This window comes from Anomaloglossus baeobatrachus, chromosome 8 (genome assembly GCF_048569485.1).
Source record: "Anomaloglossus baeobatrachus isolate aAnoBae1 chromosome 8, aAnoBae1.hap1, whole genome shotgun sequence".
NCBI lineage: Eukaryota > Metazoa > Chordata > Amphibia > Anura > Aromobatidae > Anomaloglossus > Anomaloglossus baeobatrachus.
This window is the reverse complement of record NC_134360.1, coordinates 180848342-180871754: the sequence shown is the minus strand read 5'-3', so window position 1 is coordinate 180871754 and position 23413 is coordinate 180848342. Positions and strand designations below refer to the sequence as shown.

At 50.9% G+C, this 23413-nt stretch overlaps 1 protein-coding gene across 3 annotated transcripts in view; it reads left to right on the top strand.

The window, feature by feature from the left end:
- Positions 1-23413, top strand: part of NUF2 (NUF2 component of NDC80 kinetochore complex) — a 237608-nt gene that overhangs the window by 185205 nt on the left and 28990 nt on the right. For all 3 annotated transcript variants that reach the window (XM_075321005.1, XM_075321003.1, XM_075321004.1), the window contains exons 4-12: positions 4402-4478; positions 6899-6960; positions 7045-7142; positions 7226-7299; positions 9250-9346; positions 16349-16411; positions 17118-17255; positions 17392-17532; positions 17619-17794. In XM_075321005.1, the coding sequence (XP_075177120.1) occupies positions 4402-4478; positions 6899-6960; positions 7045-7142; positions 7226-7299; positions 9250-9346; positions 16349-16411; positions 17118-17255; positions 17392-17532; positions 17619-17794 (926 nt within the window). The remainder of the gene's footprint in view (positions 1-4401; positions 4479-6898; positions 6961-7044; positions 7143-7225; positions 7300-9249; positions 9347-16348; positions 16412-17117; positions 17256-17391; positions 17533-17618; positions 17795-23413) is intronic.

Below are 23413 nucleotides of genomic sequence, written 5' to 3'. Positions count from 1 at the left end.
CCCCTAGACGGATCATGTCCCCACTCCTCTTCTCACAAGGAGCGGCAGCGTTCCTTTTAGACTCATCTGCGGCCTCACCCAGACTGGCAACCAGTTCTCTCGTTGTAAACCTGTTTCGGAATAGTGTCCGGGAGGTCCAGTGTGAAACATTTTTTCCAGGCGGTCACATACCAGTAGTGAATCTGACGGATGCATACTATCATGTCCAGTTCGACGTAGTTTAGTGTTCCTCAGAGTAGCCTGTTTATGGAAGGAAACATTCAACGTTTCCGGTATGCAACCCTTCCAAGGGATGTCGATGGGCTGGGAGTCTTCGCAAGATTTTCAGACGTTACAGTGCAGAGAAGTGCTTATCATCCCTTACCTCGGCAACTTCTTGTTTGATGGCAGGCCTGCCTGTCATCGTGCCGCCTTTCTGCGGGAGGGTGTTTTTCCTGCTCACACGGAAAAGGCTCCTACACTAGGAGAATCAGGATTGTGTCCGAGGACAGTCCTAATTTTCTTTTTTAGGGCTTACTTCGATTCAGAAGTTTGGGTTTTTCGTCTTCCGGTCCTAATAGATCCGGCACCAGAGGCACCAAGGTTGTCCCTCAAAGGTGCTATGTCCCTACAGGGTTCCCTTACGTCCGCCATTGCGACAGTTCGGTGGGACCGGGCGCACACTGTAGTAACCTTCAGTGGGACATATTGGGGACTCCAGCAATTGTTGAGGATCATTGACCAAGTGCTTGCACTCCGGCACATTCGAATCCCTACATTGCTGGTTGAACCGGTGAAGTAAAGAAACACGCTTCATATGACCTGAGATCCTAAGGTGCTTGCTTTTGCCGCACGTCTTCAAAGAGGAGCCCGCCTTCGGGGTCACCTGTTCTGCGGTGTGTGGTCTGGAAGCGAATCCCATGGTTTGTTTTCTTTTCTTTTCTTAAAAATTGCCAGGATATGGCTGGTTGTAGACTGAGCGGTGGGCTGGTCCCTGCCCTCCCTGTCTGGTCGTCAGTTCCTGTATGGAGAAGAGTATTCAGTTTGGACTCTCTTTTCGGCAGCGGCCGGTTGAGACGGGGGATGGGTCCTCCGTCAGTCCATCGCCACTTCGCTATACGTTGCCTGTGTTCTGATAATAGACCTCTTTGTGGCCTGAAATAAGGTTCACTGGTTCTGTTCTCTAATTCCTCGGGATCGGCCTCATGTGGTGGACGCCCTGCTTTTCGAATGTAGATGTGACCTTGTTGTACCTGTCCACTCATAGCCTGTTTCCAGCCGTGTTGAAGAAAATCCTGGAGAACAGGGCTGTGATGATCCTGATAGCGCCATTTTTTGCCAGATTACCATGATTCTATTCCCTGGTAACTTGTCGTTCTCCAGGCCAGGGGTCCTACTGGTCCTCCTCACTCAGGTTCCAGATCTTCACCCCCTGTCAGGCATATTGCATCTTACCGTGTGGTCTTTTTTGAAAGGTCACCTTACGACTCAGGGTTTTCTCTTGTTCTTGTCCCTACTCTTCTTCGGAGTAGTAAGGTTGGAAGAAAAAAAAAAAAAAAAAAAAGGGCCTGGGGGTGAGCCCTGATGGACCGACGACTGTTGCGGTAATCTTAGAGTTTTTCCGGAAGGGGTTGACACTGGGTCTGTCATTGCGTTCACCAAGAGTTCTAATATGGGCCCTTGCTACCTGGTACTATTGTGTCCAGTCTGGAGTCCGCTGGCCTCCCGGTTCATTCGGGTATGGTCTAGCCCTCTGCGCACTGTATCTTGCCCCCTTGGGGCCTTATTCTCGTTCTATCTGCCCTGACAAAGCCCCATTGATCCCTTGGAGTCCATGTTATTAACTACTCTGCCTCTGAAACAGACTTCCTGACACCGTCGCATCGGCTTGTAGGGTTAGTGACTTCCAGGCCCTATCTTAGTTCCACCATTACTCAGCTTTCAAGGATAAGGTGTCCTGAAACCTGCCCCTCCTTGCCTCCTGATAGTATGTCATGTTTTCTTAATTCAAAAGGGAATTGTTCTTCCATCCTTTGGGATAGTCGGCAAGATCAGGAAGGGCAGGGGGGGGCCATTTGCTGGACATTAGCGGTTCCTTATGGAATATCTGTCTGCAGCAGAGGCAGGTCCGGTTTGTTTTCTTTCAGGGTGATAGCTAGACGCTCAAGGCTTCTAAATCCACTTGGTGGGTGGATCTGCGAAGCCACTTCTTCGTCTGCTCGGCTTGTGGTAGGTATGTGCCTGTAAGTCTGAAAGTTCCCTGCACAAGGGCAATGACATCTCCTGGGCTGCAAGATCGTTTGTCACCATTGAGCAGCTTGTCAGGGGCCACGTGATCTTCCCCTTTCACTCGCTATAGGCACTATAAGTTGGCCTTATCCTTGCTGGCTTCACCTGGGGAGCTCGGTTCTGTGATTTTTTTTCCCCCCTTGGCTTATTCCTCTATCTATGTAATTCTCTCGTGGTGCTGTCATGGGTGCTGGAAAAATACGTAATTACTTACCGGTAATGTGTTTTTTCTGAACCCATGACAGCACCCTTACATTCCCTCCCTGCATGTGGATAATTGGCTGTTTTTTAGCTGCACGGGGTTCATGTTGGTGCTGGTTATGTTATAATGTTGTTTCCTCCGGAGGTCCTTTCATGCTCTGTAAACCAACTGATGCGGGGAGAGGTACCGCCCCTTTTTATCCTGGAGGTTTCCTGTCCTTGAAGGGCGGATCCCCTCTCTCGTGGTGCTGTCATGGGTTCAGAAAAAACACATTACCGGTAAGTAATTACGTATTTCACATGTTCAGGCTTTAGAATATTTTTTTTCATTTATTAACCAAGTAGATAACAGAGGTGACCGGACTATTGTCGCTGGCGGGGAAGGACGCCGCTGCGCTCGCTAACGCTCGGGTCCGGCGCTGCTCGGTGGCTTGAGTGGTGGGCCGGATCCGGAGACTCGAGCGGCGCTCCTCGCCCGTGAGTGAAAGGGGGTAGTTTGGTTTGGGGATTTGGTCCGTGACGCCACCCACGGGTTGTGGTGAGGTTGGGCACCACCGCTGCTGGTGATGGGGATCCCGGGAGCGATGGCAGGGAGCAGCTGGGATGTTGTTTTCCCCCCTCCGTGGGTAGGGGTTGGTGGTCCCGGGGCCCGGTGAGATGACAGGGAGGCAGGGTTGGATGGGTGCAGGGTCGCTTGGGCTGCGCAGCGCGGTGCCAGACGGTACGGTAGTACTCACTCAGCCACAAAGGTACACAAAGTCTCTGATAAACCAAACGGCTGGATGGACGGGTCCCGCAGCCGGCTGCTGTGGCTTCTCCTGGACGGTTAGTGGTGGCTGCCTTTCCCTGCACCTTTTGTGTATGTTCGGTTCCGATGGATTCCCACCGGTAACACACATGCTGGGGAGCGGATGTGCCGGAGGAGCCCTTTTGCCCGCAGGCTCTGGCCCTTGGAACTCTAGCTGTGGTGGTAGCTGTATTTCCTTCTCTTGGTTGGACGGTTGCCTTCAATCGGGTCTTGGCTGTTAGGAAACCCCTGGGGTTCCGGTCACTGAAGGATTTGACCTCTAATGGCGACTCCAAGCCTGGTTGGGGGCCGTAGGCCCTGCCTGTGTGTGCTGGCTTCACTTCGCTCCCCGGTTCGGTACCGGCGGGCCACCGCCCGTCCCCGGTCCTACGGTTCCGCGTTGATCTGCCTCTCCTGCAGACGGCCACCACCGTCTGCCAACCTTGCTCTTAGTGCCTGGGCCACACACCTGGACACGGTCAGTTTACTCCTCCACTACTACTTCACTCCTTCTACTTGCACTTCCGTAACTGATCTCACTTCCTTTCCCGCCTCCAGGACTGTGAACTCCTCAGTGGGTGGGGCCAACCACCTGGCTCCACCCCACCTGGTGTGGACATCAGTCCCTGGAGGGAGGCAACAAGGATTTTGTGTCTGGCTGATGTGCCTGTCTCGGGGTGGGGGTGTATGTTGTAGTACCTGTGACAACCTGGCTAGTCCAGGGCACCACACTATTATTTAGGCATCTTCTGCTCATTAGCGGCTCTGTGATTTACAGTACAAGTCAATGGGAAGACGCCGAAGTGTCTGAGAGTTTCCAGCTAGTGATATATTCATTGTCAAATGGAGAAAAACGACCTAAAGATAATTTAAAGAAAAAAAAAAAACATTAAAAAAATTGGGGGTCAAACCAATCAAGCAAGCGTCATCCTCCTCTTAGGTTCTCCTGTGTGTAATAGGGTGCACTTCCCCCGACCGCCCATTTATTGCAGATACAGCTCAGCATTTCTAGTGTGATCAGAGCCCTAGTGATATAACTGGCGTTGAATGTGATCTGCTGATTTTTCGTTATTTGTCTCGCACTACAGTAATGGGGGAATCGCTTTTCTTTGTACATATGACAAAGTTCATTTCATTTATTCCAGGTTCCGATGGGTTTAGATGTTCAATACCCGCATCTGATGGAAGGTTTTGCTCCTGTGGCTTATATTGTGAAGTACATGTAGGTATACCTGGTATATACCCTTACTGTACAGGTAATCCGTATATGTAATATAACACAATATTTCCTAGGCCATAACTCGCTCATATCACGGGTAACGATGATTTGTGGTTCATGAATGGCTTTACTTGCCCTCAATGTAATGGCTAATTCACATGCAGTCTACCAGTGAAATGGCTATGACTATTTTCTGGATCCTTCAGTCAATTAGTAGAAGTGGGTCATTCTTAAGCTTGTGTGCTCATTAGACGTCTAATGGCCATTATAATTGTGCTGTGCATCTCACTATCTGGGCTGCTGCGTTTGCTGTACTGCGTTTTGCTCTGTGTTGCTGTGCTTCTGTCTATCTTTTGGTGGTGCTGTGTGTGCTGCGCTGCTCTTTCCTATTGTGCTTTAGCATTCTCCATCCTTAATGAGGCTGAATGCCTCATTCTGCTCTGTATCGCTGGCTACTGCTGCGTATCCTGTGCTGCTCTCTACTGATGTTATTGCATGCCCTGTGCTGCGGTCTACTCCTGCAATGGCTGCCGCTGCATGCCTCATGCTGCTTTTTAACCTTGCTGCGCCTGGTACTGCTGCCCCATGCCGCTCTCTACCCCTGGTGCGGCTGCCCCATGCCACTCTCTACCCCTGTTTTTCTTAGTGCTGTGTGCCCTGTGCCTTTCTCTATCCTCAGAGCTGGTTACTGCTGCATGTCTGATGCTGCTCTCTGATTGGTGCTGTGTGCCCTGTGCTGCTCTCTACCACTGATGTGGCTGGTGTTGCGCTCTCCATGCCACTCTTTACCCTTGGTGAGGCTAGTATTGTGTGCCACATGTCACTCTATAACCCTAGTTTGATTGGTGCTGTGTGCCGCTCTATACCTCTGGTATGGCTACTGCTGCGTGCCCTGTGCTGCTCTCTAGCCTTAGTGCGACTAGTGTTGCATACCACATGCCACTCTATAGCCCTAATGTGATAAGTGCTGTGTTCTCTGTGCTGGTCTCTACATCTGTGGCTAGTATTGCATGCTGCTCTCAACCTCTGGCGGTAGGGTTGCCACTGCATGTCCCATACTGCTCTCTTAGCCTTGGTGTGTCCAGTGTTGTGTGCCCTGTGCAGCTTTGTTAGTCTTGGTGTGTCCAGTGTTGGGTGCCCTGTGCAGCTTTGTTAGTCTTGGTGTGTCCAGTGTTGGGTGCCCTGTGCTATTCTTAGGCGGGCTTTGCACGTTGCGACATCGCAAGCCGGTGCTGCGATGTCGCACGTGATAGTCCCCGCCCCCGTCGCAGGTACGATATCGTCTGATAGCTGGCGTAGCGAAAATTATCGCTACGCCAGCTTCACATGCACTCACCTGCCCTCCGACCGTCGCTCTGGCCGGCGATCCGCCTCCTTCCTAAGGGGGCGGGTCGTTTGGCGTCATTGCGACGTCACATGGCAGGTGGCCAATAGCGGCGGAGGGGCGGAGATGAGCAGGATGTAAACATCCCACCCACCTCCTTCCTTCCACATATCCTACGGAAGCCGCGGTGACGCCGGTAGGAGAAGTTCCTCGCTCCTGCGACTTCAAACACAGCGTTGTGTGCTGCCGCAGGAGCGAGGAACAACATCGGACCGTCGCGTCAGCGTAATTATGGATTACGCCGACGCTGCACCGGTGATACGATTACGACGCTTTTGCGCTCGTTAATCGTATCATCTAGGCTTTACACACTACGATGTCGCATGCGATGCCGGATGTGCGTCACTTTCAATTTGACCCCACCGACATCGCACCTGCGATATCGTAGTGTGCAAAGCCCGCCTAAGTCTTGTTGTGTCCAGTGTTGTGTGACCTGTGCTGATCTCTTAGTCTTGTTGTGTCCAGTGTTAGGTGCCCTGTGCAGCTTTGTTAGTCTTGGTGTGTCCAGTGTTGTGTGCCCTGTGCTGCTCTCTAACCCTAGTGTGATTGATTGCTGCGTGAGCCTTACCGCCCTTTCAGCCTTTGTGTGTTCAGTATTGCGTGCCCCGTGCCGCACTTTTAGCTTTGGTGTGTCTAGTGTTGTTTTCCCCTTGGCCGCTCTCTAGCCCTAGTGTGATTGATGCTGCATGCCCTGTGCTGCTCTTTTAGCTTTGATGTGTCCAGTGTTGCGTCCCCCGTGCGTGCCGCTGTGTAACCCTCGTGTGATTGGCGCTGTGTACCGCTTTCTACCCCTGGTGGGGCTGGAGTTGCCTACCATGTGCTGCTTCCTACCGCTGATGGTGGAACTGTCTAGGCTTGCCCCGTGTCGCTCTCCACATGTCCCTTGTTGCGGTGCTCTACAACAACTTGTGCTGTTCCGGAAAAATAACTGGATCTTTTCAGGCCATGTTCCAAATATCAGCTTTACTACCAAATCCTTCCCTATATCCTCTGTGTATGCTGGTAACTTAGTGTTTTGTTTTTTTCCTGTATAATATAGGGCCCGCTTCTTGCCGATGTGCCTCATCTATGATTTTCACCCATCTGATATCCTAAACCCAAGTAAGTGCCTTCAGCACTAGTATTCCATATACCGCAGCTTGTGTAGAGTTGTACTGATTTGTAGTCTTTGTCCTCTGTCTTTAGAAGGGAAGCGGACCCTCTACTTGCTGAGTGGGATGGTAAACTTCCTCCATTTCAGGGACACCCGTAAAGGGGTCTACCTAACCTTCTGCTTAAACTACGTAAGGACCACCACAGTCTGCCGCTTCTGCCGCCGTCTCCTATTATCTGCATTTGTCACTGATTGTGTCACCATTATTTGTAGAAATCGGTTTTGGACAATATAAGCCAACTGCAGAAAACCAATCAGGAGTTGGAAGCTAAAATCGAAAAACTCTCGTAAGTTTTTGGTTTTTTTTTTTCCCGGTTTTTCCAGTGGGACTTCTCTGACCATTTTCATCATTCGGTTTCATGGATTCCTCTGCAGTTTGGGGAAGTACATCTGCAGCACAGAAGTCTGCCACCACGTCCTTTCCCAAGACTTCCTTTCTCTTCTTTCCCTTAATACTTTACGCACACTTGTCCATTTTACCTGCTGCCCTAAGGCGGAAGCCCACCTTTTGTGCTTGGGGGGTATAACAGAGGGGAAGCTTGACTATGGCAGGAAGCAGAGGAGAGGACAGGCAGTAATGTGAGTGACAGGAAGCGCTGCTATGGCAGGAAGCAGAGGAGAGGACGGGCAGTAATGTGAGTGACAGGAAGTCCTGCTATGGGAGGAAGCAGAGGAGAGGACGGGCAGTAATGTGAGTATCAGGAAGTCCTGCTATGGGAGGAAGGAGAGGAGAGGACAAGCAGTAATGTGAGTAACGGGAAGCCCCGCTATGGGAGGAAGCAGAGGAGAGGACGGGAAGTAATGTGAGTATCAGGAAGTCCTGCTATGGCAGGAAGCAGAGGAGAGGACAAGCAGTAATGTGAGTAACGGGAAGCCCCGCTATGGCAGGAAGCAGAGGAGAGGACAGGCAGTAATGTGAGTGACAGAAAGCACTGCTATGGCAGGAAGCAGAGGAGAGGACAGGCAGTAATGTGAGTGACAGGAAGGCCTGCTATGGCAGGAAGCAGAGGAGAGGACAGGCAGTAATGTGAGTAACGGGAAGCCCCGCTATGGGAGGAAGCAGAGGAGAGGACAGGCAGTAATGTGAGTGACAGAAAGCACTGCTATGGAAGGAAGCAGAGGAGAGGACAGGCATTAATGTGAGTGACAGGAAGGCCTGCTATGGCAGGAAGCAGAGGAGAGGACAGGCAGTAATGTGAGTGACAGAAAGCACTGCTATGGCAGGAAGCAGAGGAGAGGACAGGCAGTAATGTGAGTGACAGGAAGGCCTGCTATGGCAGGAAGCAGAGGAGAGGACAGGCAGTAATGTGAGTAACGGGAAGCCCCGCTATGGCAGGAAGCAGAGGAGAGGACAGGCAGTAATGTGAGTATCAGGAAGGCCTGCTATGGCAGGAAGCAGAGGAGAGGACAGGCAGTAATGTGAGTAACGGGAAGCCCCGCTATGGCAGGAAGCAGAGGAGAGGACAGGCAGTAATGTGAGTATCAGGAAGGCCTGCTATGGCAGGAAACAGAGGAGAGGACAGGCAGTAATGTGAGTGACAGAAAGCACTGCTATGGCAGGAAGCAGAGGAGAGTACAGGCAGTAATGTGAGTGACAGGAAGGCCTGCTATGGCAGGAAGCAGAGGAGAGGACAGGCAGTAATGTGAGTGACAGGAAGGCCTGCTATGGCAGGAAGCCTCAGTTCCTGCTGGGCTCTTTCACCAATGTGATGAGCTGGCACTACTTTTCTCTGGATGGGGCTGTGGAACAACTCTTACCTTACTCCTGATGAATCAAGTACGAGGAAACGCATCGGGAGAATATTAGGACCCAATGGTGGAGCACACTCACCATATACCAACCTTGGCTGTCCTATGGTCTTAGAAACGTTTGGACTCTACCTCTGACTGATGAGATTGTTCCATTTTCTAGTAAGGTTCTTCCTTGTTATATGAATTTAGCTCTATTTGGGATACACTTACTGGTGGTCATAGGGTTATGTTTAGGACCATACTACCTTAATAGTTGTGCCTTGAGAGTATTGGTTTTACCCCTTTTTATCCCAATATTGTCAAAGGCTATATTTTGAGACCTTAGTACCCTGCACTTTCAAGAGAGTTTATGGATGGCAAAATATTTTTCTTTGAGTAGTGATTTGCAATTTTATTATTCGACTCTATTACCTGAAGCAATATATCTGAAAGTGAAGTAACCATTCATTTTAAGGAAAAACAAAACCCTTTCTTTCACATCTTAGGACCGTCCCACCGGAACAACAAGCAGAATTCAAAACCCTTTCCAGTGAAATTGACGACCTGCAGCAATCTATAAGCCAGGAGTACCGCGCAAAAGATGTGAGTCGCTCCGCAGGATTTTTAAAAAAAAATAAAAGAAAGTACCTTATTTTCTTTGTCGCTCCATTGGGAGACCCAGACAATTGGGGTGTATAGCTTCTGCCTGCGGAGGCCACACAAAGTATTACACTTAAAAGTGTAAAGCCCCTCCCCTTCTGCCTATACACCCCCCCGTGAGTCACGGGCTCCTCAGTTTTTATGCTTTGTGCGAAGGAGGCACACATGCACGCATAGCTCCACAATTTAGTCAGCAGCAGCTGCTGACTATTTCGGATGGAAGAAAAGTGGGCCCATAACAGGGCCCCCAGCATGCTCCCTTCTCACCCCACTCTGGTCGGCGGTGCGGTTAAGGTTGAGGTACCCATTGCGGGTACATAGGCAGGAGCCAACATGCTGTTTTCCTTCCCCATCCCTGCAGGGCTCTGGGTGAAGTGGGATCCTAATCGGTCTCCAGACACTGGGACCGTGCTCCCTCCGCAGCCCCTGGGGAATCTGCTGGACAGGAGCTGGGTATCGTCAGGGACAAGGCCCTGCTACTGTGAGGTACTCTGTGTCCCCTTGGGGACAGCGCATGGAGCGCTTGTGTCATACACGCTGCAGCACTGCTGGGTGTGTTAGTGCGCCGGGACTACCGCGCTGACCGCGCTTGTTTGCCGGCCGCGCTTATAACTTTAGTCCCCGGCTTTTGCGGCCTAGTACCGCATATTCCCGCCCCCGGGCCTGTCAGTCAGGGGAAGGGAGGGACGCTGCACTGGACGTCAGCGCTGAGGGCTGGAGCATACTTTGTATCCTCCTCCCCCCTCACTGGGCACAGTGGGACACCAGATTCCCGCACTTTCTTGGGCACGCCCACGGCCCCCTCCTCCTCACAGAACGCTGGCAGCCATTCCTGTCAGCACTTCTGAAGCTAGAGAGGAGAGACAAACTGCTCTGGGAGATCCAGGCAGGGAATCTGGTGGTCACACAACCGCTTTGGGCGGTCGGTAAGCCGCACCTGTTTCTAGGTGCTGGCCCCCCTGGGTGCCGAAGTGTGTATATATATAGGTTTATATGCTATACATTTACTCTGTACGGTCGCACTGGTTTTTGGCTATATACCCTCCCACATTGTACTCAGAGGAGACAACAGCATGTCGTCTGCAAATAGCAAGGGTGCCAAAGCACAGGCTTACTTTGCAACCTGTACCTCATGTGCGGCTATGCTACCTGCAGGTTCCACCTACCCTCATTGTGTGCAATGCTCGGCACCTATTGTACTTACTCAGCCGGAGCCTCAGCCACTAGTGGGACCCTCGGCCCAGGTAGAAACACCGGCTGCCACTGTCCAGGTGACAGGGACGGAGTTTGCAGTATTCGCTGACAAACTTTCTGAGACTATGGATAAATGGTCTGCTAAGATACTAGAAGCTTTGCAGTCCAGACCTGTAACACAGGCCCCGGGCACTGTTGAATCATTGACCCCAGGCCCCCCGCGGTTGGAGCAGCAAAGTGCTCCTGGGGTGACTCATAGGTCTCAAGGTGAGGTCTCTGACACGGACCGCAGTCCCAGACCACCTAAGCGGGGTCGCTGGGAGCTTCCCTCGACTTCATCACCCTGCTCAGGGTCTCAGCAGGAGGACTCTAGAGGATGAAGCGGAGGGGGCAGATCAGGACTCTGATCCTGAAGCCGCTCTCAACCTAGATACACCAGAAGGGGACGCCATAGTGAACGACCTTATAGCGTCCATCAATCAGGTGTTGGATCTTTCTCCCCCAGCTCCTCCAATTGAGGAGTCAGCTTCTCAGCAGGAGAAATTCCGTTTTAGGTTTCCCAAGCGTACAATGAGTATGTTCCTGGATCACTCCGATTTCAGAGAGGCAGTCCAGAAACACCGAGCTTGTCCAAATAAGCGCTTTTCTAAGCGACTTAAGGACACACGTTATCCCTTTCCCCCTGACGTTGTCAAGGGTTGGGCTCAGTGTCCCAAGGTGGATCCTCCAGTCTCCAGACTGGCGGCTAGATCCATAGTTGCAGTGGAAGATGGGGCCTCACTCAAAGATGCCACTGACAGACAGATGGAGCTCTGGTTGAAATCCATCTATGAGGCTATCGGCGCGTCCTTTGCTCCGGCATTCGCAGCCGTATGGGCGCTCCAAGCTATCTCAGCTTGTCACTCGCAGATTAATGCAGTCACACGGGCCTCTGCTCCGCAGGTGGTGTCATTAACCTCTCAGGCGTCGGCGTTTGCGTCATACGCCATTAATGCTGTCCTGGACTCTACGAGCCGTACGGCGGTAGCATCCGCCAATTCGGTGGCAGTCCGCAGGGCCATGTGGCTACGTGAATGGAAGGCAGACTCTGCCTCCAAAAAGTTCTTAACCGGGTTGCCATTTTCTGGCGACCGCCTGTTTGGTGAGCGATTGGATGAAATCATTAAACAATCCAAGGGAAAGGACTCATCCTTACCCCAGTCCAAACCAAAAATACCTCAACAACGGAAGGTACAATCGAGGTTTCGGTCCTTTCGGCCCGCGGGCAGGTCTCAATTCTCCTCGTCCAACAGGCCACAGAAGGGTCAGACGAACTCCGATTCATGGCGGTCTAAGTCACGTCCTAAAAAGACCGCCGGAGGAACCGCTCCCAAAGCGGCCTCCTCATGACTTTCGGCCTCTTCACGCCGCATCCTCGGTCGGTGGCAGGCTCTCCCGCTTTTGCGACGCCTGGTTGCCACAGGTACAAGACCGTTGGGTGAGAGACATTCTGTCTCACGGTTACAGGATAGAGCTCAGCTCTCGTCCTCCGACTCGTTTCTTCAGAACATCTCCGCCCCCCGAGCGAGCCGATGCTCTTCTTCAGGCAGTGTGCACTCTGAAGGCAGAAGGAGTGGTGATCCCTGTTCCTCTTCAGCAACAGGGTCACGGTTTTTACTCCAACTTGTTTGTGGTGCCAAAAAAGGACGGATCTTTCCGTCCTGTTCTGGATCTAAAACTGCTCAACAAACACGTGAAAACCAGGCGGTTCCGGGTGGAATCGCTCCGCTCCGTCATCGCCTCAATGTCCCAAGGAGATTTCCTAGCATCAATCGACATCAAAGATGCTTATCTCCACGTACCGATTGCACCAGAGCATCAGCGCTTCCTGCGTTTCGCCATCGGGGACGAACACCTTCAGTTCGTGGCACTGCCTTTCGGCCTGGCGACAGCACCACGGGTCTTCACCAAGGTCATGGCAGCAGTTGTAGCAGTCCTACACTCTCAGGGACACTCGGTGATCCCTTACTTAGACGATCTGCTTGTCAAGGCACCCTCCCGAGTGGCATGCCAACACAGCCTGGACATTGCTCTGGAGACTCTTCAGAGATTCGGGTGGATCATCAATTTCACAAAGTCAAATCTAACACCGGCCCAATCACTGACATATCTTGGCATGGAGTTTCATACTCTTCCAGCGATAGTGAAGCTTCCGCTGGACAAACAGCGTTCACTACAGACAGGGGTGCAATCTCTACTTCAAGGCCAGTCACACCCCTTGAGGCGCCTCATGCACTTCCTAGGGAAGATGGTGGCAGCAATGGAGGCAGTTCCTTTTGCGCAGTTTCATCTGCGTCCACTTCAATGGGACATTCTCCGCAAGTGGGACAGGAAGTCGACGTCCCTCGACAGGAACGTCTCCCTTTCTCAGGCAGCCAAAGATTCTCTTCGGTGGTGGCTTCTTCCCACTTCATTGTTGAAATCCTTCCTACCACCATCCTGGGCGGTGGTCACGACGGACGCGAGCCTGTCAGGGTGGGGAGCGGTCTTTCTCCACCACAGGGCCCAGGGTACCTGGACTCAGCCAGAGTCCTCCCTGCAGATCAATGTTCTGGAGATAAGGGCAGTGTATCTTGCCCTAAAAGCGTTCCAGCCGTGGCTGGAAGGCAAACAGATCCGAATTCAGTTGGACAACTCCACAGCGGTGGCATACATCAACCACCAGGGCGGCACACGCAGTCGGCAAGCCTTCCAGGAAGTCCGGCGGATTCTGCTGTGGGCGGAAGCCACTGCATCCGCCATATCCGCAGTTCACATCCCGGGCGTAGAAAACTGGGAAGCAGACTTTCTCAGTCGCCAGGGCATGGACGCAGGGGAATGGTCCCTTCACCCGGACGTATTTCAAGAGATCTGTTGCCGCTGGGGGATGCCGGACGTCGACCTAATGGCATCCCGGCACAACAACAAGGTCCCGGCATTCATGGCACGGTCTCAAGATCACAGAGCTCTGGCGGCAGACGCATTAGTTCAGGATTGGTCGCAGTTTCAACTGCCTTATGTGTTTCCTCCTCTGGCACTGTTGCCCAGAGTGTTACGCAAGATCAGGTCAGACTGCCGCCGCGCCATCCTCGTCGCTCCAGACTGGCCGAGGAGGTCGTGGTACCCGGATCTGTGGCATCTCACGGTGGGTCAACCGTGGGCACTACCAGACCGACCAGACTTGCTGTCTCAAGGGCCGTTTTTCCATCTGAATTCTGCGGCCCTCAACCTGACTGTGTGGCCATTGAGTCCTGGATCCTAGCATCTTCAGGGTTATCTCAAGAGGTCATTGCCACTATGAGACAGGCCAGGAAACCAACGTCCGCCAAGATCTACCACAGGACGTGGAGAATATTCTTATCCTGGTGCGCTGATCAGGGTTTTACTCCCTGGCCATTTGCCTTGCCCACTTTTCTTTCCTTCCTTCAATCCGGATTGGAAAAGGGTTTGTCGCTCGGTTCTCTTAAGAGACAAGTCTCAGCGCTCTCTGTGTTTTTCCAGAAGCGCCTAGCCAGACTTCCAAAGGTGCGCACGTTCCTGCAGGGGGTTTGTCACATAGTTCCTCCTTACAAGCGTCCGTTAGAACCCTGGGATCTGAACAGGGTGCTGAAGGCTCTTCAGAAACCACCTTTTGAGCCAATGAAGGATATTTCTCTTTCACGCCTTTCGCAGAAAGTGGTCTTCCTAGTAGCAGTCACATCACTTCGGAGAGTGTCTGAGCTAGCAGCGCTGTCATGCAAGGCTCCTTTCCTGGTGTTTCACCAGGACAAGGTGGTTCTGCGTCCGGTTCCGGAATTTCTCCCTAAGGTGGTATCCCCCTTTCATCTCAATCAGGATATCTCCTTACCTTCTCTTTGTCCACATCCAGTTCACAATGTGAAAAGGATTTGCACTTGTTAGATCTGGTGAGAGCACTCAGACTCTACATTTCTCGTACGGCGCCCCTGCGCCGCTCGGATGCACTCTTTGTCCTTGTCGCTGGCCAGCGTAAAGGGTCACAGGCTTCCAAATCAACCCTGGCTCGGTGGATCAAGGAACCAATTCTCGAAGCCTACCGTTCCTCTGGGCTTCCGGTTCCCTCAGGGCTGAAGGCCCATTCTACCAGAGCCGTGGGTGCGTCCTGGGCTTTGCGGCACCAGGCTACGGCTCAGCAGGTGTGTCAGGCGGCTACCTGGTCGAGTCTGCACACTTTCACGAAACACTATCAGGTGCATACCTATGCTTCGGCAGATGCCAGCCTAGGTAGGCGAGTCCTTCAGGCGGCGGTTGCCCACCTGTAGGAAGGGGCCGTTTTACGGCTCTATTACGAGGTATTATTTTACCCACCCAGGGACTGCTTTTGGACGTCCCAATTGTCTGGGTCTCCCAATGGAGCGACAAAGAAGGGAATTTTGTTTACTTACCGTAAATTCCTTTTCTTCTAGCTCCAATTGGGAGACCCAGCACCCGCCCCTGTTCCCTTCGGGCTGTTGTTCTTTGTGTACACATGTTGTTCATGTTGAATGGTTTTCAGTTTTCCGAACTTCCTTCGGATTGAATTACTTTAGACCAAATTATAAGTTTCCTCCTTCCTGCTTTTGCACCAAAACTGAGGAGCCCGTGACTCACGGGGGGGTGTATAGGCAGAAGGGGAGGGGCTTTACACTTTTAAGTGTAATACTTTGTGTGGCCTCCGGAGGCAGAAGCTATACACCCCAATTGTCTGGGTCTCCCAATTGGAGCTAGAAGAAAAGGAATTTACGGTAAGTAAACAAAATTCCCTTCTTTCGTTTTATAAGACGCACTGGATTATAAGACTCACCACAAATTTAGAGATTAAGAAAAAAAAAAAAAATGGGGTCCGTCTTATACTCCGGTGTTGTCTTACCAGAGGGGAGCGGCAGCGGTGGTGGAGCGGGGTCACAGAAGGCAGAAGCTGTGCTGGCAGCGGCGGCGGGTCAGTGGTGGCAGTGGCGGTGGTTGTGTGGTGGAGCAGGACGGTGTGGCGAGTGTCCTAGTCTGTCCGCAGTCCGAGCTTCAAAGAAATGGCGCCCGGAGCGGCGTGTGCGCAGATGGAGCTCTCATCCAAGAGCTCAATCTGCACACGTGCTGACTCCCGGAGCCATGATTTGAAGTTGGGACTGCAGACAATCTAGGACTCGCGACACACAGCCACCCTGCCGGCTGCACAGTGCGACAGCCAGCAGGCCGCCCAGCCGCACAGAGGCAGCCGGCCACCGGGATAGAGAAGCAGCCGGCACCGACAGGCACCCGGCCGCCCACACGGACAGGCACCCTGCCGGCCGGCCGCCCATATGCGCTGACAGGCACCCGGCTGCCCGCACACATCTGGCCGCCCGCCAATTAACCTCCCAGTAAGCTATATTCAGATTTTAAGACGCACCCCTTATTTTCCTCACAAATGTTTGTTTTATAATCTGAAAAATATGGTATAACAAAAAAAGTTATAAGACGTATAGTTTTAATGTAGTTATTTATTTTATACTTAATTTGTACTATTTCACGTGTAGAAGATCGGTGGGGTCCAGGTTCTGAGACCCCATCAATCGCTCAAAATGCTCTGCAGCGCATTGCTTAGCAGGCAACAAAAAGTAAAAAATCTAAATGACCGACGCTGTACTGAAAGAGTTACTTATTAACACCCTGTTTTAAAAAGCTCAGGCCCCTGTGTGATGTGTATATACTTTGTAAGCTCTGGTAATAACTCATATCCTTATATATTGGTTTGATTAGCTCGCCCTTCAGGAAAAGATCGCACATGAAAAAAACGACCTTGCCGAAAAAATGAAGAAGCTGGTAAGCACCATTTTGAAATATTATTTATTTTTTTAATTGGGCAAAATAGGACATGTTTTAAAAAGACGTAATAAGCATTGCTTGCCCTTTAAATCTCATTGATCCAATAGTTTCAGCTGTGATGGCGACAATCACTCTTGTGACCTCTGCAAGCAATCGCTAGCCTTAGCGATGCCATTTACATGTATAGGCTGTCTAATCTGATGCCAGTGATTGTCAGCAGTGGTCACTTACTGGAGGTTACGCCTTCCAATATCAACAGAGACCACCTAAATGGCAGATTGGCACTTTTAGAACTACTCTATAAGGAACTTTTCAGGACTTGAATAGGGATGGTATCCTATTCTCATAGGTGGTGACTGGTGGGCTGCAGCAAGCGTGGTTCACCAGGCGCAGCTGGCACTAAAGCTACAGAGGTGTACCTGGTGACCAAGCGGGCTAGAATGCGGATCCCCTTTGTTCAACTTGATATTAGGAGTTCGGCCTCCATTCACTTTAGACTAGTGTTGGCCGGCTCCGTTTATATTGACTGACGGTCTTGTGTATGGAGGGCACTGGACAATTTATTGTTGGGGGGCAGGGGGAACGATCTGGCATATCCGGTTTCAGACTTATCCCCCCGAACATGAGCCGCCGCTAACTGTATTTAATCTGTAAATACCATCTGGATGTTTGGCACTTGGATAAACATATGTCTTTGCCACAGAATCAGCACAAGCTAGCTATTGCCACCATGAAGGAAGAACAAGAATGGATGAAGTCCCAGGTAGTGGAATCTCCAGAACAGCGCAAGAATAAAACTGAGCGGATGAAAGAAAATGTGCACAGACTCAAGCAAGCAAGGGTAAGAGAACATAACGCCATTATCTCAGCCAGCAAGGCGGTAACCATTAAATTGCCTTCCCCGATTATCTCTTCTGTCTCCTGACATGTCACTGGTAAACTTATGGAAGGTTCTGTATATGACATTGTCTTCACAGCAAGAAACCAGTGAGAAATGCGATCATTATCGGGAGAGGGTGACCATGGCCGGCCTGTGGCAGTCAGATGTGCAAGCTTATAACAAGAAGCTGCAAAGTATCGAGACCAACCTGGAGATTTACAGGAAGATCCTTGAAGAGGTACTTATGCCAAACGGGTGTACATAGACTCAGATTTGGTGTCTATCACTTTCAGGAATGGTATTACTTTGTCTGTTTTCTCCTAGACGAGACAAAAAGAGGAGCAAATTGTTAATGAGAACCTGGAGGTGAAATCCATCGCTAATGAAGAAACCCATTTAAAAAGAATGATCCAGATAAAGAAAGAGAAACTGGCAAAGATGGATATCAAGAATCAGAAGAAACTAGAGGATTTTGTACAGCGAAAGAACGAGATCTTGGAGTGAGTTTTATTCTGTCTCTCTCTGTTCCTAATTATGTGTGAGCTCTTGTCCGTCAGCGGAGAAAATCTGGACAACCACAATGGCCATGCTTAGTCTCACAATATGGGCTGTTTTGCTGTAGAACGACATTTTCCATTTTTCTACTGATGGCTTTGTTTTTCTTCACCACATTCTTTTAAAATAAGCTTCACACCACAGCGTGACTGTTCAAAATAAGCACAGACGCTCGGTGCACCCTTATCTTTGTCAAATAGTTCAGTGTAACTTGCCACCTACTTGTGTTGCCTCCATCTCCACCCTTTATTTCCTTGATTTGTAATTCTGGCTTTAAAGGATTCTGAGAAGGCTGGAGATACATGGAAAACAAGTAGGTGGAAAGGTGTACCAAACAGTTTAGCCACACTAAGGGTGCACCGAGCACTAGTGCTTGGTTTGAGCAGTCATTTTGAGGTTACAGACTCTTCAGACTGGTTTCAGAGACAAAATGGAGAACCCACCCCCCCTCCCCCATAAATTTACATTTCAAAATAAAAATGTATAAATCTCAAAAATGGCTCTCATGAACAGATGGTAGGTATAAATTTGCCCACAAGAGTAAAAACACCAAGAAATAAAATGTTAAAAAAATATATTTTTATATTAGCAAATAATTTAAAAATTAACTATTGAGATGTTTATCAAAAATAAATAATGGGCACAAAAATATTTACAGAGACAGGGTTATTCCTAAAAGGCGAGGGGGAAAAATACCAGAGGGACTACTACAAATAGGTTAAAACATCATGTATGTCCATAAATAGAGTAGAAAATAATAGTATATCCATAAATGACAGTATTTTAGAAAAATCAAGTGCAGTGCATTCCCATAGTGGAGCTTCCAATGACTGATATCAAAGTAAAGTGCATAGTGCCCAAATAATAATACTGCAGTGGACATGAAAGCAATGGCACATAGAGGGAAGATATGGAATGCCATGAAACTCGTCAGCCTTCAGCCCTGACGCGCGTTTCGTTTTGCGTTAGACTTTTTTTGGGGGGGTGGGTAGTGATACAATTAGGTAAAGGTAGTGACCTTTACATGTGCACTCATTTTTAGGTGTCCTCCGGTCTTGGATTATACAGCTCCTTCCTTTTCTTGTGCTGGCTCTATATCGGTGACGTGTGTGTTGGCTACGTTTTTCCGTTGCTGTTTCCTGGCTGGCTGTATTTCCCTTTTTGTCAAACAAATATTATTGTAAAATGATTAGTGAATTTTTTTTTCTTTTGAATTTTTAGTTTTGTGTTTTTTTTTCCCTCTTTCTTTTGTGCCTCTCCATTCCAAGGTTTTGCCCCTCAATAATAAAGATGCACGTTTTCATTTCACCCTCCTGGTCGTGTACCACAGAACCTCTCTGAAAGTGCGGACCTGTTTGATTGGTATTTGATTGATATGGCATCAGGAGACAAAGAAAATGCTTGATTGTTTATTAACTGGGAGCATAACCTTGGAACGGATGGACACGGGGAAAAAAAACCCAAAAACCATTCAGAATCAGTAAAGCAGCGCCAACTAGAGAGGAGGTACTTGGTCTAAATGATAAAATCCAGCGACATGTCCTCTTTAACCCCTTCAGCCCCCAGCCTGTTTTCACCTTAAAGACCCGGCCATTTTTTGCAATTTTGACCAGTGTCACTTTGACGGGTTATAACTCTGGAACACTTCAACGGATCCTGGCGATTCTGAGACTGTTTTTTCGTGACATATTGTACTTCATGTCAGTGGTAAATTTAGGCCGATATGTTTTGCGTTAATTTGTGAAAATTTCGGAAATTTGGCGAAAATTTTGAAAATTTCGCAATTTTCAAAATTTGAAATTTTATGCCCATAAATCTGAGAGATGTCACACAAAATAGTTACTAAATAACATTTCCCACTTGTCTGCTTTACACCAGCGCACTTTTTGAAAAAAAAAAAAATTCCGTTAGGAAGTTAGAAGGGTTCAAAGTTCATCAGCAATTTCTCATTTCTTTGGCGCTCCATTGGGAGACCCAGACAATTGGGGTGTATAGCTATGCCTCCGGAGGCCACACAAAGTATTACACTAAAAGTGTAAAGCCCCTCCCCTTCAGCCTATACACCCCCCGTGCTGCCACGGGCTCCTCAGTTTTTATGCTTTGTGCGAAGGAGGCAGACATCCACGCATAGCTCCACAGCTTAGTCAGCAGCAGCTGCTATGTCGGATGGAAGAAAAGAGGGCCCATAACAGGGCCCCCAGCATGCTCCCTTCTCACCCCACTCTTGTCGGCGGTGTTGTTAAGGTTGAGGTATCCATTGCGGGTACGGAGGCTGGAGCCCACATGCTGCTTTCCTTCCCCATCCCTCAATTAGGGCTCTGGGTGAAGTGGGATCTCATCGGTCTCCAGGCACAGGAGACCGTGCTCCATCCACAGCTCCTGAGGACCCTGCTGGATAGGAGCCGGGTATCGTTCAGGGACATGGCCCTGCTACTTGGAGGTACTCTGGGTCCCCGTGGGGACCGCGCACAGCAACACTCCAGCATTGCTGGGTGTGCTAGTGCACCGGGGACCGCAGCGCTGACTGCGTTTTGTGCCACTATACACTCAGCGTTGCTGAGTGTGTTTGTGTAGGGGGACTGCCGCGCTGGCCGCCGCTGCCATGGGTATCACTGCGGCGCGGCTGGGACTGTTAGTGCGCCGGGGACTTCCGCGCCGACCGCGCTTATACGGCGGCCGCGCTTATAACTCGAGTCCCCGGCTTCTGCGGCCTAGTCTCTTTTTCTTCGGCGCTCTATTGGGAGACCCAGACGATTGGGTGTATAGCTACTGCCTCCGGAGGCCACACAAAGCATTACACTAAAAAGTGTAAGGCCCCTCCCCTTCTGGCTATACACCCCCCGTGGGAACACGGGATGCTCAGTTTTCAAGCTTTGTGTGCGAAGGAGGTCATACATCCACGCATAGCTCCACTGTTTGTAGTCAGCAGCAGCTGCTGACTATATCGGATGGAAGAAAAGAGGGCCCATATAGGGCCCCCAGCATGCTCCCTTCTCACCCGCGGTGGTGCTTGTAAGGTTGAGGTACCTATTGCTGGTACAGAGGCTGGAGCCCACATGCTGTTGTCCTTCCACATCCCCTCGTAGGGCTCTGTGGAAGTGGGATCTTGCCGGCCTCCAAGCCCTGAGGCCGGGCTCCATCCACAGACCCAGAGAACCTGCTGGATTCGGAGCATGAGTACAGTCAGGGACATGGCCCTGCATCATTCAGGTACTCGGTGTCCCCGGCAGGCACGGACACACTCAGGACTTGCTGAGTGTTGTAGTGCGCCGGGGACAGTAGCGCTGTGCGCCGGGGTTAGGTCACTGCAGCTTTGCTGAGTGACGATACATGGTGGGAACTACTGCGCCGACCGCTCCTGGAGCGGCGGCGCAGCTGCGACCTGTAGTGCGCCGGGGACTTCGCGCCGACCGCGCTTTTACGGCGGCGGCGCTTCTAACTTCAGTCCCCGGCTTCTGTGGCCCAGCGCCGTTTCGTTCCCGCCCCCACCCTGTCAATCAGGGTAGGGGAGAGACGCTGTTCAATAGGCAGCGCCGAGGGCTGGAGCCTTATTTGCATGCTCCAGCCCTCTCACTAGGCACAGGGGAACGCAGACTTCCCGCTCTTTGTCGGTGCACGCCCAGGGCCCGCCCCCTCCCCTTCACAGAACGCCGGCAGCCATTACACATGCAGTCTGGCTGGGGAAAGGCAGCAGGCTCTGGGAGACCCAGACTGGAGGGATTTCGGCGACCACACACCCGCTCTTAAGCGGGCGGTAAGCAGCGCTTCAGTGCTGGCCCCATAGTGCCTCAGTGTTATATTTGTGTACTTTTTTCTTGGTACCATATATATATATATATATAAATATATTTATATAGTTGCACTGTAAGGTCGCTTCTTGGCTGGACACCCTGTACTGCTCTGAGGAGACAGCAACATGTCATCCGCAAAACGCAAGGGTGCCAAGGCACAGGCTGTGTACACTGCTTGTACTACATGTGGGGCTGATCTACCGGCAGGTTCCAATGATTCCCATTGTGTGCAATGTTCAGTCCCAGTGGCACTTCGTCAGCCAGAGCCTATGGTGGTAGTTGCCCAGGCAGAGCCGCCTGTGAATCCTGCCCCGGTGACAGGGACAGACTTTGCAGTTTTTGCTGATAAGATGTCTGTGACTATGTCAAAAATCCTTGAGGCTTTGCAGTCCAGGCCAGTTATGCAGGCCATGGACACTGATATGCCTTTGCTCCCAGGTCCCCCTCAGTTGGAACTAATCCGTACTTCAAGGGAGTCCCAGGCATCACAGGCTGAAATCTCTGACTCAGATGACAGCCCCAGGCACCCTAAGCGAGCTCGCTGGGAAAGACCCTCGACGTCATCACACTGCTCAGGGTCTCAGCGAGGAGAGTCTCTCTGTGATGAGTCTGAGGACGGTGATCAGGATTCTAACCCTGAAACCCCTCTCAATCTGGATGCCCCTGATGGTGACGCCATGGTTAATGACCTTATATCGGCCATCAATAGACTGTTGGATATTTCTCCCCCAGCTCCTTCAGCAGAGGAGGCAGCTGCACAGCAGGAGAAGTTCCGTTTCCTATATCCCAAGCGTAAATTAAGTGCTTTTTTGGACCACTCTGACTTCAGAGAATCAATCCAGAAACACGACGCTCATCCAGACAAGCGTTTCTCTAAACGTTCTAAGGATACCCGTTATCCTTTTCCCCCTGACGTGGCCAAACGCTGGACCCACTGTCCAAAGGTGGATCCACCAATTTCCAAGCTTGCGGCTAGATCCATAGTCGCAGTAGAGGATGGCGCTTCACTTAAAGATGCCAACGACAGACAGATGGACCTTTGGTTGAAATCTGTCTATGAAGCTATCGGCGCGTCGTTTGCTCCAGCATTCGCGGCCGTGTGGGCACTCCAAGCTATTTCAGCTGGTTTAGCACAGGTGGATGCTATCATACATCCAGCAGTGCCGCAGGTGGCGTCCCTAACTTCGCAAATGTCTGCGTTTGCAACCTATGCTATCAATGCTGTCCTGGAGTCTACAAGCCGTACCTCTATGGCGTCCGCCAACTCTGTGGTTTTGCGCAGAGCCTTGTGGTTGAAGGACTGGAAAGCAGATGCTGGTTCCAAAAAATGCTTAACCAGCTTGCCATTATCTAGAGACAGACTGTTTGGTGAGCCATTGGCTGAAATCATTAAACAGTCCAAGGGTAAGGACTCTTCCTTACCACAGTCCAGATCAAACAAACCACAGCAGAAAAGGTGGCAGTCGAGGTTTCGGTCCTTTCGAGGTTCGGGCAAGGCCCAATTCTCCTCTTCCAAAGGGACTCAGAAGGAACGCAGGACCTCAGATTCCTGGCGGACTCACTCACGCCCCAGGAAACCAAATGGAGGAACCGCCTCCAAAGCGGCAACCTCATGACTTTCAGCCTCCTCCCTCCGCATCCTCGGTCGGTGGCAGGCTCTCCCGCTTTTGCGACATTTGGCTGTCACAGGTCAAGGACCGGTGGGTAACAGACATTTTGTCTCGCGGGTACAGAATCGAGTTCAGCTCTCGGCCTCCACCTCGGTTCTTCAGA